Source organism: Netta rufina (assembly GCF_964035555.1).
Source record: "Netta rufina genome assembly, chromosome: 11".
Classification (NCBI taxonomy): domain Eukaryota; kingdom Metazoa; phylum Chordata; class Aves; order Anseriformes; family Anatidae; genus Netta; species Netta rufina.
In genome coordinates this window covers 9,088,575-9,106,141 of record NC_140134.1, presented here as the reverse complement: position 1 = coordinate 9,106,141, position 17,567 = coordinate 9,088,575, and the positions used below count along the sequence as shown (strand labels likewise).

The 17,567-nt window shown below is 41.3% G+C and overlaps 1 protein-coding gene across 5 annotated transcripts in view; it reads right to left on the bottom strand.

The window, feature by feature from the left end:
• TMEM266 (transmembrane protein 266) overlaps positions 1-17,567 on the bottom strand; it is a 103,855-nt gene that overhangs the window by 49,345 nt on the left and 36,943 nt on the right. For 3 of the 5 annotated variants that reach the window (XM_084293669.1, XM_084293673.1, XM_084293671.1), the window contains 5 exons: positions 10,048-10,221; positions 6,322-6,494; positions 4,294-4,394; positions 3,129-3,234; positions 706-894 (listed from right to left, as the gene is read on the bottom strand). In XM_084293669.1, the coding sequence (XP_084149795.1) occupies positions 706-894; positions 3,129-3,142 (203 nt within the window). In that variant the 5' untranslated portion in view covers positions 3,143-3,234; positions 4,294-4,394; positions 6,322-6,494; positions 10,048-10,221. Of the gene's footprint in view, positions 1-705; positions 895-3,128; positions 3,235-4,293; positions 4,395-6,321; positions 6,495-10,047; positions 10,222-15,975; positions 16,042-17,567 lie in introns of those variants that run through there. The other 2 variants (XM_084293672.1, XM_084293670.1) reach the window with 2 other exon arrangements.

The window sequence follows — 17,567 nt, the reverse complement described above, 5'->3', positions numbered from 1 at the left end:
CGAAAAAATTAGCACAAGAGCCCACCTACAGCCACTTAAAGCCTGAATCAGGCATAAAGACAACTTCTTATGTTCTGCAGAATAACAATGCTACGTAAGCTTACACTGGGTTATGCTTGAGCAAACGTTATGAACTGGTTAAGATCTTTCATTCCAATAAAACTGGAGCAGTTGTTCTACAAAAACGAGAGTAATATGCTGATACCATCAATGACCATGTTCTCACATAAGCAAACTACACAGTACAAATTATTCTGCGAAAAGTAACGATCTGTTCTGGAATTAGCAGCACTAAGTCACTATCTTTCGGTCAGGAGATGTACAGTGACATAAAAGAATCACAGTAGTTAACCCTTTGTTATCTTGAAAGCCTCCTGAAACCCCTCAAATGAAGACCTTTCACCAGGCCGTTCTGCTTGTCTGATAAGGCTTAGTCTACTTTCCTCTGTCTGACAGAAAGTTTCCAGACTGTGGTCGAGTAGCTGCTATGAATTATGTAATTTCAAAGAGCCCCAAACCAGCATTGATCAGTTATATTCAGAAAAGTCATTTCCATTCTGAGACAGTGGTTTTAAAATGAGTTTAAGGACAACTGGCTGGCTGTTCTTCTCCAGCTGTATATTTTTTTTTAATATATTTTTTTTGCAGGCTGTGAAATTCCTATAACATAACACTAGAACATTAAATTCTGTCCTTTCCACTTACCCTTCTCTTTGGTACTCCTCATCCAAATTTGACAAAAGCTGGGACCCAGCCACAGACAGATCAAGTGCGGCTAATGGGAGATCTCGATAGGCAAAATTCACAAGCTGTACAGGAGCAATGCTTTTGGTCTCTTCTTCCACTTGTTGCGAAATTATCTCAACTTCTGAAACACTGCCTTCTATTGTAGGCCTGAAAATATAATCAGCGATAAAAAACACTTCCTTCTTTACAGATAAGCACACGTATACGTCTACATTATATAAACATATATAAACAAACAAGTAAAAATAAGTTTAAGACAGTAACTTCAGTGAACCCAAAAAAACAGACAACTGAAACGGCCCTTGCAAAGTCACTGAGGGAGGCAACCTTTTTGAGGGGGAAAGACCAGATCTCTGTAAACTTGTCTTCAGTACATCTCACTGAAATCAACAGAACCCTCACAGATAAAAGAGAACATTTCACTCTGCTGAAGCTGCTTCAGAAGTACTAAATAAAAATGAAAGTGTTATAAACATACAAAAATAGAAACAATGTATGAACCCAAATGCAAAATATTTGTGCAAAACAGACAAGAACAACAGAAAGGAGGCATGCGACTAACTTAATTAACAACTCACTGCTTTGTAACTTAGATCAGGGAACAATGAATAGTTCAGCTTATGAATTATGTACAAATCAGCTGTTAGTTACTAGATGTAATATGATCCCTCTTTCACTGTCGGTCAGTATAGCCAGATTTTTGATGGCTGGTGACTTGGTTGCATTCAACCACAAAATATCATTCTGTTACAAGTTATTTCAAAATAATTCTGAAAGCAGAACAAAGATTCAGAATTTATTTATAACAGTTATCTTAAGCCATATGAACATCTTAGCCATATGAACAGTTTTTAAGTCTGGACATACATTTTTCTACCAGACCACTAACATTAATGCAAACTGCATGCAAGTGTCTAACTGCAGGCATGTCTTCCATGTTTATAAGATAGTACTTACCTAGAAACCCAAACTTGGTCAGCTAGCATGCTATCTAGTACATACAAAGGATGACTTCACTTTAGGAGAAACCTTGTATGTCGAGTCCCAGCAGGGACTGATCCTTTGCAGTCCCCAGTGAATGCTACTTGCTCCTTTTGATTCAAAGTAGGGTGCAAACATAATCTGCTCTAGCTTTCATCCAGGGAAGTTTGTTAACTTCTCAAGAAATCTCAGGCTAGTTCTCAGAGGTTTTCAACAGCAGGTGTGAAGATACTTTTTCCTTAGGGATATAGTTAAAAAGTGCACAGCACCCAACTTCCCTCTGTTATGTGACTTCATTGTGGTGATTTTGTTCTTAAAGAAGCTTATTAAAATCTTCCAGCTATTAAAGCACCCTGAATAACAGTTCATTTTTCCAGAAAAATGAATAATTTAGAAGAGTTCTTAACTCATGTATGTTGTAAGTCTGAAGATGCACTTAAAGGAACTAAAATTTTAAGCAAAAGAGAGACAAAAACCCTATTGCTCAGAGCCTAACCATTAAACTAACCCTTTTGGATGGAAAACATTCCTAAATTTAAAGGAGCTAATCACTGCCAGCATTACACAAGAAAGTCATTTGAAAAATCTGAAAATGCTGTTATAACTCAAGTATTTGTCAGAGGAAGGCTGCGACTGTGTCATACTATGTCAGAAAGCTGAAATGAAGGGAGGCACTACCATTTAAACAACTAAAAGGCTGGTTTTAGTTTATTTTTTGCCTAACTAATGATTGAAAGTAATGAGATTCTTGGAATTTCCAATAGAATTGTATTTGTCTGTTAACAAACAGGAATTGGAAGCCCAGAGGGAGGAGCCAATTCTAGAAATAATGTTATTTCTTTGATTTTCACCTTTAGTGCCATCCTGTGGACCTTTACGTTTACAAGTCCAAGATAAGCTGGTTCAGTTTTGCATGGAAGTCCACAGAGCAATCAAATTTCCAGTATAATAAAGGAAAAAGGAAAATGGATTAGTGCAGCCTTCCCCTCCCAAAAGTATTTACATTTGTATTTCTTAAACAGACTACATGGTAGACAGAGTCTGATGTGACCGAAAAGCAAAACAAATATGCCAACAGACTAGTGTTGGCAAGCAGCTTTGCAAGAATTGTGGTGAAAGGAAAGGAAAAAAGCAACGGGTCTGACGTAGACATGACAAAGTAGTTTTCAGCTATTGTCTCGCAGTAACACATCCAAAGCACTCACTGCCTTCATGCTATTTCTGCTAATTCACACTCTTCAGATAACTGACCAAATCCTACTATTCCTTCTCAAAGTAGCAACTTTCTTTTCCGGTAATACTGATGGAACTCTCTCAATGTCACAACAACATTCTCCTGCAGGTAGGAATTGTTATGGTGTATTTAAAATAAGCTGTAACTATCCTTATATGGCACTTACTGAGGACTGGTCATGTTGGAGGATGCAACCCAATCAGCAGTGGTTACAGTATTTAACTGATTCCAGCTCTTTTGCACAGAAGTTCTAGCCTTCTAAGATGAGCTTTCTGCAAGAGGCAAAACAAAGTCTAAAAATCTAAAACGCAGTTGAAAGAACTCCAAAGGGCTGCATTGACATTTTTGGTCATGTTGTGAGTTTGTCTATTTTATTTCCCCTGTGATTCTTTTTCTAGGTGTTCTTATTCAGGTAAACTCCTCTACTTTATGGAAGGGGTAAAGCTACATTGCATTTATGTACACACATAGACACCTGCTCACATATAAACCTCCATAACAACATGTATCTTGTTTTAAGTTTCTAGACCGTTTAGAGAAATAATGAGGTGGTGGGATTTTCAAACAAAGCTCAGGACCTCAGGAGCACAAATGCTACTGGAAGCCAAAGGATAATTTACTATTACAATTTTCAATTACAAATTAATATACTGAATAGAGATGAACATTAGCTTTGTCTACAAAGTTTTGTTCTCCATTTTCTAATTGGAACCGTGTTCCTGACTTCTTCTGATACTTTGGCGAATGTCTTTTAAAAATTAGTTCATGTTGTCAAATAGTTTAGATAGGCTGTTATCGAGATGATAATTCAAACAACTAACCAACTAAGCCCACTAACACATTTGGAAAATGTACCAGATTTACCTATGGCAAAATCTCCATTTGTGTTGTACCTAGACCAAAGGGAACCAGAATGGAAAACAACAAGCTCGTGAGAATAAAACCTACTGATAAATAGGCTTTAGTAGATGGAAAATATAATCTAAAGGATACCATATAAGAAATAGAAATTCATAGAAAATGATATCATGAGAGATTTTGTAAAGCTACTGTCAGGGTTATAAGCTAAATAATTAAAATCAGTAACTAAAATACAAAAAGATATTCTTACTGTACTTTAACAGAAATAGCAGTTGGTAAATTAGCATATTACTGACAATAACACCAAACTATTTCCATGATGATAGAAAATACTTTCTATATTGAACTTTATAGAGTCATTAACAGGCTGAACTGCTAGTATCAGTTGAGTATTTACAATGGAAACATAAATATAATGAAAGTACAATCCTTGGTAATCATTTGATACCAAATAATAAAACTGAACTTACATCATTTGTAGTGTCATTTCCAAGGCTTTACTTCACGTCCTGTAAACTTGCAATAATGTAAAATATAGTCAATCCATTCTCAAATTTTCCAGATAACGTGCCTGGGTATACAGAAAAGAAAGGGTCTAGACTGTGATCATCCTCCTCATGTAGATAAGGCAGCCAAAAACATTTAGTTATTCATATGAAGAAAAGAAACACGACTGACTTTAAAACAGAAAACATACATGTTCCAGAAAAACGCACACACTCCACTTATCTATAAGATTTCAATACTTGTAAAGTCAGAGCAACAACCCAACTTGTTTCAGATAAACCTTATCTGATACAGTACAGCTTTAATTCAACATCCATTTGGTATCAATGGGAGTCTCTTTCCTTGTACTCTCGATCCTTGAATTATTTCATTCATTATATCCCCAAGGCAGCAAACCACTAAAATAATTTCTTAAAATTAAATGTTATTTAAAATCACACGCTGAAGGAATACGGTGAATTTGTGCCCATGACAGTTGTGTAACAGCAACTGTTACACCTACTGGCACACAACAAAACCAAAATGTCACCATCAGCTTTGTTTTGAACTTCACGACTCTTTTCAAAAACAAAATAGAACAAAACTATTTTTAATTAAGTGCTTTACCCAAACCTATTGCTCAAGCAGTCAGCCTAGGACAACGGTAAAGGACATGGCACCCTGCACCTGTCCTGTGAGACTGAAACAGAAATTGGAAATCTTACTGCACTCCTGTTTGCAAGCCTTGAGAATAAAAGGCACATGGGATGCATCTGATTTAGGAAATGGCACTAAAACTGATTGAAACTGACCTCCAAGGACAAGCAGACAGATGTAGAGATGGGAATTTTTTCACAGAGATGAAAACTCACCATCTATCTGGGAGAGTGCTAGTATTCACCACTTCTCTCCCAAAGGAGCTTTGACAAACAGGAAGACTAAAAACACAACAGCTAGATTTTAAAAATTATTATTTTAAATAAATCTCAATATTTTTAGGGAACTTAAGTCATAACAGGGGGGCCAGCAACACTGCAAATCCTTAACATGACCTGAACATGCAATGTATGTGTTGTTTGTTTTTTTAAGCTAGAAATACATTCTCATTCAAGCAGAACTTTGTTTCCTCACTCAACCAGATCCGACCAGTAGCAGCATCAGTAAGCCAGACCTGCCCCCTCCTCTTGGAGCTGGCAGCTCTGCAGGAAACATCTGCTGACCACCAGGAGCGAAGGAGCAACTCATGGCTAGGAACCCTCTGATAACTCTGAGGGCTCCCCAGGGAGCAGAGTCCAAGGCACCCTCGCCGAAGGGATCGCTACCATGCCATAAGGCACTCACAAAGCTGAGGGGAGAAACGTGGAAAGAAACGGGGAAGGAGAAAAGGGAGTCAAGTCTCCAAAGGACTCAGTGGAGCCTTCCTGAGAGAAAAAGTGGCAAAAGTGAGTAATTTCTGATGCAGATGACTAATGTGTTAGCTGATTTAATGAACTGAAAAGACGAGTGGTTAATGGTGCCCCCAGTAAGAGAGCAGCACAATAGAAACCTTCAAAATGGATGTAATAGGTTGTATCTATATCCTAAAGGGATTAGGAGGATTCATGCTTTTTCCTAGGCTATACACAAGCACGTACTGCTATTTGCAGAAACTTCATCTTTCTATCCACTCCAGCCCACCTAGCCGCTATGTACAAAACTTCATTAAAGCAATGTAAAACACTTCCAAGTTCTACAGGAAATTTCTGTGCAACTGAGCGGTGTTTAAAGGCAACAAGGCACAGCAGAGAGAATTCCTTTCCCTGTACTTAATCTCTCGCTTGCCTTCCTCTAGGATATAGAGTAGGCAAAGGGCAATGATGTGGCTCTCCTGCCTGCCAGCAGCGATGAGCAGGGGCAGAAGGCAGGCAACCTTTGGGGCTTCCATCCACCACCTGAGTGGAAACGTCCCTCTACTGCCCTATCTGCACCTAGCCCAGTCACTGCTCAGGAGGCAAAAATTGCCGTGGTCTCACCTGAGGGCATTAGTTAGCAGTTTCAGGGTGCCTTTTTTGTCTGCCTCTTGGTACTGAAACCAGACAGCACATGGTACTGGCCGAGCTGCCACGTGAGTACGAGTGATGCCCGTTTTGTGGGAGTTCAGCAGTTCTATTTGTTCTGCAGCTCAAGTATTTTCAAGGAGAGATGGCTGTGGAAGAAGCACAGTTTCCCAAGTTAAACAGAATTATAATTAATTTTAAGAGGTGATACAACACAAAGGAAAGAATTGCCCCCAGATGTTTCGTGTGCAAGCTTTGAACTGTTGTAAAACCCAGAAATATTCACTGGACTGAATGACTAAGGCACCAGCTTGCATGTACCGAGAAGACAGCGTAGTCTGCAGGGAAGCATATTTCTGCACATGGTTTTCTGTGCAGAGTCAAGCTTGTAGGCTCATAGCCTAGCTTAAAACACGTAAGTTCACAGTTCAGATCTCGGCAGAGCTGACTCAGCTCTTCACCCGTCTACAGTAAGCAAAGGAAGTTGCACCCAATTCACTGAGCTCTTTTTGAAGCAAGACCTTTGAAGTGCTTAGAAATGCTTTATTTGCCTCTCAATCCCTTCAGCTTTTCTCTGTTCCTTGCACAGATATCACACACACTGGTGTCTCCAAGACATTTGTAATCTACTTTCTGTTTAATTACGATTTCTTTTACCCCTTCCTGTGTGGGGGCACAGGCACACAGCTGCTTCACAGTTCACAGGTTATGCTCAGAATCACGCAGGATGAAAAGCAGTGTCATGTGCTATAGAGCTTGAGCAAAGGTTGATGCTGCTGCCCTTGCCCAGCACAGATCCATCCTGTCTGAGTTAATTTGTTAATGTTTAAAACAACCTTCTGCTGTCAGTCACCACACCTTAGCCATAGCTTGCTAATAAGCAGATGGAGGTCAGCTGAAACAATGCAACATACAGAACAGCTGGGAAAGTGTACGTAGAATCACTGTATGCGTAAGATGGTGCATGCTTTAAGTACAAAGCTTTTTTAAAAAGTAACTTCAAAAAAAATTTATATTCCACATCTGCATTAAAATATTTTAGCACTGCTTTAGACAGTCTCACAAAATGTGCCACAATGGGGCACAAAAAAGCCTGAATTAAAACAAAACAAAAAAAAAGCAGATACAGGGAAGAGGAAGATGGCTTAATTTAAGCTTTTTATACCAGAGTCTCTGCTAGCTTGTATCTTCTTTAGCTGAGCTGAAGTCAAGACAACATGTCTCACAGTATTTGTTGTATTTGCTCCCACTCTCCCTGGGTTATCATCATGATGCTGTGAGCTCTTGCATGAAACACACGGAAAGAGCCACCTGAGTTTCTATACTGACAAGTATCTAGGCAGCCAGATTCTGATCTGTTCTTCTAACTGAAGGTTCTTCCACACAGCCCCCTAACAGAAGCTCGGAGGTGAACAGGCTCACCAGATGCAGGCAAAGTACATGCAACAGGCCGCACGTGGCCACAACGCTGCTGTTGGGGCAGTAACAAGCTTCCAGCATTCTTCTACAGCCTCTGTCTCGCCCTCTTCCCCTGCCCCAACCATGCACATAGACCATTACTGTGAGCGTGATCAGGAAAATATGGCACTTTAATCAACAACAGCAGCTGACTTTTTTGGTTTGTTTTTAATTTCTGTACTTTTCTTGAAGCAGGATTGCTTCCCTGGTGCAGGTCACACTACAGCTCCAAAAATAGCTGTGTCAGCAAAAGGGGGGTAGGGCAGTGGTGCGTGGGCACGGCCACGGGAACAAATGGCATGGTGGAGAAATACTTAAAGCAGCTTAATTCAGAAAGACTTAAACCTAAGATAATGTGCCAAGCTCTCGCAGTTGGTGATATTAAACTGGAATAAGCACCCGACCTGGAAATGCTTAACAGATTTACAAAGGGGGAAATGAAAAGCAGCCCTCTCTTTAGGGCTTTTTCTTCTCGTGTTTTGTTGGATTTGTGTGTGTGTGACATTAAAGCTTTTATATTGAATCTAGTACACAAGGCAATGGAATTGTTTAGTTTGTGCAAAGTAAGTTATGTTAGTTTAGTCTATAAATTAAATTTCTTATACATCTAGTATTTACAAGGAATTTATGGCTATTAAAAGTTCCTATCAGACAATCTTAAGGAAGCAACAGAGCTATCCAGAAACGTGCAAATAACTTTGCATAGGGCTAGGGGAAATACCTAACCCAATGTTACCCGTAGGAGCTTTCAAAGAGAAAGGGGAAGTGTAATTCAGGGGTAGCTAATTGTGAATCAGCCTAGCCCCGTGGGATTTTGTGATTAACAGCATTGCTATCACCTTGAAGATTGGCACAAATTCTATTTCATCACTTATCTATACCAGTAAAAGTTACATTTCTTAGAGATTGAAACTAGGCTCCCTAGGGTCACAACCTGGCAATTATGGCATGTTTTCAGTTCAACATCTGGGTGAATGTTCACCAGCTCCATGCGTTTGCGTTTAGAAAATTTTAATGGTCATGTACGTCAGTGTTTCCTTCAGAAATCCAGCAGCCTGCTCTTCTGACAGGGAAACCCTGAAAAACTCCTGCAGAAGAGGTAGCAATACTTCCTTTCATCACTCCAGGTTGAACAAAATTTAAGAGATTCATCATGATTAAAAAAACAAGATTGACTAAACCGCCCCTCCCCAAATCCACTTTCAGTTACCCAACATTAAGGAATTATCTGTTTATATGGCTCTAGATATGGACACTTAAAGTGTCCTTTGTTTTAAAAAAATACATATTTTTAAATTGATTAGTAGGTTATGAATGCAGAAATCTCACAGAAAACAAACAGCAAAATAATCTGCTCAACAAACCAACTACATTTGATTCATATTACATGTATTTTAACAGTTGCAGATACCCAACCCTATTTGTAGCTTCAATATTCCTATACAATATCCAGAAGAGGAGAGAGGTACAAAAGATAGAGCTTTTTATTTCAAGGAAAAAAATGGGACATTAAAACTTTTCTCTTTGTCATAGTGATCTACAGCCAAGTTTTTTAATACATCATTAAGAAAAAAAAAAACAACTCCATCACAGGGAAGGTATTTTTATTGGAAAAAAAGTCAGGCATCCAGAAATTAGGAAGTGGCAGATTGGAACTTGCTCATGCAGCTATAATTCCATCCCCTTGTGGGATCATCCTGTATGCTGAAATTAAGCAGAATGCTGAGGGGTGGGAAGACATGTAATCATGTAACTAAAAACTGTCTCGTTATTTGTAAGTATAGTTCATACTTCCTAGAGAAGTTTAGACAGGCAAAAGAAGAGAAAAAATAATTTTCTGCACAAGCATAATCGCTCCACAACACATTATGAGCACTGTTTGAATCTGGAGCTTTCAGTACTGCAAACTTGGACCTCAGGACAAATTAAAACCCATCAGAGGAAGACTAAGCCAATACAAACTCCCAGGATAGCCCAGTCCAGCCCCCTCTCTTCCAAGGCACCTGCAGATTTGCAGCACGTGGTACTTTCAGACAGAGAGATTGGAGGAGCCGCTCTGCTTGGGATGGTTATGGAGGGACTCCTCCTATAATCCTTCCCTCTGCTGCCTCTTCACTGAGGAACTGGGGAGAGGGGAAGGGAGCCACGCAGCAGGCCTACCTACAGACAGGCTTCTGTGACACAAAAGCATCCCAGCCCGTGCCCACGCTGCCCTTCCAATTCGCATTACTGTACAGTACATACCAGTGCTGCTGTCGCAGCTGCAGTCAGTTGTTCTGAGGCACTACCAACATTTTCCAGGAAAAGCACAACAGCCAGCAGGTACTTCAGCAATTCACAACGTAGCTAAATCTGAAGACATCAGGGGACGAAGAAAAGGTACTTCTCTAGGCCTTCTTCTTGAAGAGTTTTAACAACCTATGGCAAATAACGAGAGTTATGAGGAATCTCAAAATTCTGGAAGAACTGAGCAGCTCCCAAGGCCACCCAAACAGAAAGTTAGCTCATTAACAAGGGACGTGTGCACGTTTAGTATGGAGAGTACTCATTTGGCCTCTAACTCTGGATTAACTCTCCAAGCTTGCTATTTTCCCCACCACATTACACATCATCCCCATTTACCTGCAGTAAATTAGTTTCCCCAACATTGTTCCTCTGTAGCTTCCCGGTGTGGTTAAAGTGAAAGGAGGAAAACAAACCACACTAATGGACTCTCAAGTCCAGAGAACGAAGGAGAGAGCAACCACGTATTCAAAAGGCCCATTTACAGATTAATCTAGTCTTTGAAGGTTTGGGTCTGTTTAATAAGTGAAACCACAAAAAAATGCTTGGTGTCTCAAATACAAGCATTAGGCATAAGGCTGTCAGCTTGCACTGTTTTACTGCACATCTCAACACCTCCTGCTCTGCTCACACCTCTAACTGCTAGAAAAAGCACTTCTATTTGAGGAAAAAGTGAAGGTATACCTACACATACCAAGCAGCACCACTTAGACCAGATGGGGCTTCTAGTGAGATGACCTCTATACAGCCCAGTACAATGATACAAACGCTGACCATGGACTCAGATAAATAGCTCAGGCCTGATGCTGCTTCTGGGCTCATAGCTGGAAAGCTTGGCATTTGCTGTGTGCCACTGCACATGTTGATAGACATCAGCCTGGCATTAACAGCACCACTAGACTGAAAGCATCTGTTTTTTTTTCCAGTCTTGGAAATGAAACAGCTCTGGGCTAAGCTAGCACATGGGTAGAAGGCAACTTGCATCAACTTTATGACAAAGGCAGTCTGGCACCTCCTCCCCCCCCTCAATATTTTGGGCCACAAGGTCTGGTTCTCAAACGGGGAAAAAAGAAATCTAAAGTAGATTTTAGTTAAGAATATAAAGATTTCAAACCCAAGCAAACATAGCTGGGCTGATATTTATTTGGTGGCAACAATTTATTCCTGAATTTCAAATGTGTAACATTAACCTACCTGAGTCATTTGAAGTCAGCTGTGTTATTAATAGAAGCAAATCAAGGAGCAATTCCGTCTCAGAGAAGCTTGGTTTACTGGTGTGTGTCAGGAATCAGCTCTTGGATTTGGTTTCAAGCTCTTTTTTATTATTATTTTTTTTTCCCCCCTTAACTCCCCAGAACTGCAGTGAAGAGTCACTAACCAGAGACCTGCAGCCATGTCTTTGTTTCCAAGCCACAGCCGTGTGTTATTTTTTTCTTTTGTTTTCAATCCAAGCAAGATAAGTCCAGCCACTCTTTAGAATAGCAAAGGAAAAATACACACCCTTTTCACCATGTTAGTGTGAATAATTTTAGTGCTATAAAGAAATCTGCCTTCTCTCATTAGCTTAGAGTTAATCACACACGAACTTCACTTTTTGCAGTCTGCCAATGGTGTCTGAGGTAAAAATACAAGTCCACTTGAATGTAACAGTAAAATACCAATTGACTTGAGCAGAGCAGAAATTTCACACAGGATTTTTTAACTCAAGACAGAGGAACACAAAAAGTCTCCCTGCTTTGAGAGGTCCCTCTAAAGAAAGTGCCTCAGCTCAGGGGAACGACACTGTCAAGCTGTTTTAGGGATTGGGTTTTAGGCATGTGAATGTCCTAGGGCTGCCCCATGTTTGCCATGAAAACGATCAGAACTCATTACATTTTAATTTGCACCCACAATACCTGTAGTTCATCTTACTTACACGTGAACTTTGTAATAGACACAAGCCTCAGTATCTGTTCATACCTTTAGATTAACGCGTTAGCCGTTAATTAGCCATTAGACTTCAGCCTTCCTCAGGAAAACTATTTTTTGTCTAGCATCCTAGGCACAGATTCTGAAAGTCCTTTGGGAACTGTTAGAACTGTTCTCTGGTTCTCCAGAGAAGCCAACGCCACCCAAAATACAAAAGATTCAGAACGCTACAATCAGAACAGAGTAAAAACAGAAGAAGCATCTGAAAAGTTTTTGGCACTTATTTTTCTTGGAGCTAAGGATCTCAATTCATCTTACTAATACAGGCTCTGTGAGGCCAGTAAATATTACGTTCATATGTAAGGAGACAGAGAAAAAAGTTCCTCAGACCAATTCCATCTTACAGTCAGCACTACATGAGCAAGAGGAACTCCAGTAGACGGGTACTAAGTCTGGTCACACCATTGGACAAGTCATAGCCAGCACCTGGGACTAAGGATTTCACTGCAAGAACCAACCACACTACAAATACACTTTTGAGAAGTAGCTAGGTTCTGTCATTCATGATAAATATTAGAGGCAGCCTTTCAGACAAAGCATAATAACTTTACATGAATTTACGGCTTCGCTGTGCATCTTAAAAGCAAGCATGTAGCAGCCAGCCTGTTACTGTGAAATACATCGCTCTTCCCCCAGGCACAAAGCTACACCTTGTAGCTTGGCTTCTGGCAACAAAAAGCCCAACTGTTTCGACTACAGATACCTGTAGTATTTTGTCCCGTTGACACATGCAGGTTAAACCTCATTCTGCTAGATGAGACAGCTGACAATCCTGATCTCGTGTCCTACCTCATAGTTCAGAAGAAAGTCAGCTATTTTGCACAGTGCATGTGGTCACCCCCGTTGTACTGCTCATGGCTGGGAGAAACCTCACCTGGCCATGTGGAGCCCAAACCACAGGACTGGATGCCCTTATCAGAGCATGCAGCGTGCTGATAAGCATTATTTTACTAAACAGCCAACACACTCACGTGCATAACCCTGGCTCCCTCAGCAGGCAATGGCATGCACTTACGACACGCCAGCAGCTGGGTTTCTGCCACAAATTCCTGGTGGTGGGGGACCCGGCCCCAGCTGAAGCAGGCTCAACCCTGACAGACCTGCTTACAGCCCGAAGCAAGCAGCCCTTCCAGGACAGCCGTGTTAACCCGTCATTTCCCCGTTTAGTGACCAAGTGTGTACCTTCCCCCCTCACTTTTAATTGAGCTCTGGAAGATAACACCACAGAGGAGATGTGGCTGGAGTATGTTTGGAGTGTGCCTAGGGAGCTGCACAGGGAAGAGAACAAACCTTTCCCCCGGCTCTGGAACCGGGACAGGAAGCACACGCTGTCCTGCAGCAAAAAGTAACTGCAGTGCAAGGGCAGCAAGACTTCCTTCGTCATGCAGACATAAGACCCTCACCTCATCAAATGGTCTGCCTGAGAGACCATGGTGGCACTGAGAACCCCAGAGGTGCTGCACAGCCCAGGGAGGCTTCTGCTGTCCCTGAAGATGTAGCACAAAAGCACAGGAAGCATTGCGTAGACAAGCACCTGGCTGCAGCTTCTCTGCCAATTCCAAACGTCAGCTTTTGTGTAATTGTTCTACCAAATACTTACCAAGACATAGCAGAAATTGGAAGAAACAAACACGTAAAGCCTCATATATTTTCAATTAAAAGGCACGCACGTTATTTCCTAGGCTGCTCTTTAAACACAGAACTAATAGTTTCTTGATAGCCCAAAGCGTTAGGGAGATAACTAGCTGAGAAAAGTGCCATTTAAAATGCCTGGCACTAACTCTGAATCAGAGCACAGTTGCTTTTTCCTGTGTATTCAGTATTTGTAACAAACATTTATTAACAGTGATACAACAGTTTTCTGTGAACACTGACCTCACAGGCTGCTGGGGGAATGTAATACAATGTTTGCACATTTGTGCAACAGACTGCTACCCCAGAGTTCAGACAGGAGATCAGTAAAGCAGATGCATTCCAAAGAGCTTGTTCCCTCACTAATTTTCCTTAAAACAAGATGAGAAAGGAAACAGGACAATCCAACCACGCTGCTCCACAGGAGAGCCCCCTTCATCCTGCAGCACACCAGGCTGTTTCCCAAGCACCTGCCAGAGCAAGCCAAGGGCACTGCCCCTCGCAGCACTGCCCTGGCAGGAAAGCTTTGGCCCCTGCTCGGTGACCCAACGCAGCAGCCCCCACAGCTCTGTTTTGGCACTGCCTTACTTGGCGCTTCACAACACGCAGCCCATATCCAAAAGGAGTTTCTAACGCACTGATCAGATACAAGGATGTTTCCAGGCAAAGGAGCCACGTTGCAATGCAAGCCCTCAGACACTGAAAAAATGCAGAGTTAAAAATCCTTGCTCTTAAATCCAACACCTTGTCCTCCTGCTTGGAACCAAGCGACGTCTGTTACAGCTGCAAACAGATTTCCAAGATTTATCAATTCCTCTTCAGGAAAAACTAAGAAAAAACTTCAGCAGGAGAGCATCATTAACATTAAGAGGTAGGAAACTCAGAAAAATGCACCCGAAGGGATGACAGCAAGTTACAGCTGCATTCGCTGCCAAAGAGCACAAAGAACCGGCCAGCCTGCTGGACATTCTTGAGAAGTATTTTAACACCAGCACTGCACTGACTCTCAAGCCAGTCACCAATTGCTAAGTCAGCTATCTCCAGACAAAGATGCACTAGCACCTTCCCCAAAAGCTAAGCGCAATGAATACATACTCCCTAACTAAAACCCAAGTCCAAGACCGCATAGAAAATAGTGCCAGAGAGGTCAGAATTCATGTTTCTGACTTGGGGTCTGGTTCTCAGTAGCTGAAAGATGCCACTTCCCAACAGAAAACAAAGCCCCCAGTGTTATTAGCACAGGCTGTTGGTTTTGTTTTGTTTTTAAATACCTACAACTCCATACAATCTCCCACAACTCAAATTAATTGTTTTAAAGTCTTGTCTGAATGAGCAATATAAATCACTGCAAAACCAATACGACTTCTCCAACAAAACCAGTATATCTGCAAGGAATTCAGACTACAGTAGCCTCAGGTCAGACATTTACTGCATTTGACCTGTAAAGCAAGCAGCTTTATGAGACAAACTGTTGGCTGCAAAGACCAGCAAAGGGGGTTAAAGAGGCAGGATCCTGTGATCATTTCTCCTCTTCATCGCTCTAAGGCACTGCTCCTTAACAAACCTGTTCTCCCTTGTGTTATTGTGCTCACTCTCAATATACTATTTCAAACATAGGAGGTTAACAATTGATAGTTCATGACCTGCTAAGAGCTTACAACTGATAAATGCAGGATAGAGAGCTTTTGGATGGTGTCACGCTTCTGTTCTCAGGGCAAGCTGACAAAGGCATCCACTACAAGAGCAGGAGAGGAGAGAGAAAAAGCTGACAATCCAAATTCTTTGATTTTTAGGATCCTAGAATTGATCAGTCTGCCAGGGCAAGAAGGAGTTGGCCCACAAGTTTATTATTCATACGCTACTTAGAGATGCAGCAGGCACTTGATAAGGGTTTTTTTCAAGTAACATAAGCCCTGCTTCAAAGCGCTTAACCTGAGACAATGTTTGCAGCAGTAAGAGCAGTTTTGAGCAAGCTCAATAGCTTATAAATACAAGTTGTTTTAAGATACTTTGTGATACTTTTAGGAAAAACTGAAGGACAGAGAGCATGAGAAATGGGGTATGCTTTGAGACAGGAAGACTTGTCTTGAATCAAAAGCGATAATTAAAAAAAGTCCTGTTAACAAGCATGTTTTTTTAGTGCACATTACCCTTCTTTAACAGCTGGTAATACAGAAACTCTTTTCCTACTAAGCACAAAAGAGACAGGTGTGCAAACTAAATGTAATGAGCTTCAGAGACTACTCAGAGAAGCGAAAGGCAGCACCCAAAGGACTAAAATAAACTTACCTGCTGAGTGCAGGCAGGCCAAGACACAGGGCACCCTCATCCAGGAGCAGAGAACTTCTGGCTCCTACGGGACCAAGACAGTCAGAGAGTTTAGACCTTCTGAGGCTGGCTGTATGCTTTTAGAGCATTTTACCACTAGCTCGTGTACTGCTGCAGATGGCAGACAGAGCACACATTTATAGGGCAGAACTAATTTCTCCTTTCAAAAAGAGCATGTCCCATTTCTAAAGTCCCAGTGAATACTTCTGCTATAGTGTGACACGTAACTGCAGCATGCATCAAGCTTTTACCTGGATAAGGGGTCAACCCATTCACTTTACATTACTGTGCATCTTTGTTCTTGTAAAAGGGGAGGGTAAAGCGTAAACCATGAAAATGAAAAAGCCCCACGCATTTTTTCCCTTCTCTGCTCTTAGATAAGATGGTTTTGCCGATGAAAGAGATTGTTTTACTGTGTCCAGGCCAATAGTTTTTCTCCTAGGATTAGAGAGAGAGAGATCAGAGCAGGTCATGCTGAGCCAGCACGGCTGCAGCTGGACTTTGACACCAGTCGCCAAGCTGGCCAGTTTAAAGCCAAGCCAGGCAGAGCTGCACAAACTGCAGCCTGCAGAGCTGCAGCAGGTTAACTATTTAAACCAGGAACCTTTTTTCCATACTTCCCATCCAGAAGAACAGCAGCTGACTGGAACTATGGATTTGGCACTCTTTAGCAGGCAAGAAGATTTACTGCAAGTATCTAAAAATACACTTTATGGCTGAGAGCCCAAGGAACTGATCAATGAAAGTTCAAGAGGTGCATTTTACAGTCCAGATGTTCTCAAACTGTACTCTACTGAAAGCAGGCAGAGGTGACTGGTCACAGCATGTTGTTCCCCCCTCCTCTACATCACTTCACATCCAAAAGTGGAAAATTACATCTACAATTAAAAATATTTCTCCCTAAATGTTCTCCTTTTGCTGGAGTTAGCATAAAAATGTCACAACAAATCCGTGGGAGAAGTAGTTGTCCCAGAGACAAATTGGTATACAATGTGAATCAACTTGCACTGCTGCAGCAGGGTGACCTTAAGGAAAGCTCTGAACACACGAAAGCTACGGGCTTGGGGCTCACCTGGCCGTGCCATGCACACATTCATGACAATAACAAAATTCCACAGCATAAACACGATTTTCCTAACCTGACCTACGCATTTTTTCCATAGATATGGTGTTGAAACTTGTGTAAAACTGGGAAAGAGCAGGAAGTCTTACCCAATTATTTAATGAAAACACCTTGCAGGATTTTCTAGGGGAATGAACTGCTGAAGTGAACAGTGTTATTAGACCTTAATTTATTGTAAATTCATGCCTGAAAGCTTTTTTCCAACAGTTCAGTTATAAATGACGATAAAAATGCAAAACTGTGCCTTGGGGGGAAGGAAATACAAGAGCTGGTTTAAACATATATTTATCCATGCACTAAAACAAACACAAAACTTGAACCAACCTGAAAAAAGCCTAAGCTTGGACACAACACTGTCACTCCCCTTACACAGGGGACACACAGAAGCTAGTTATGGACACATCCATATCCTCTTCCCTCCTTTCATTTG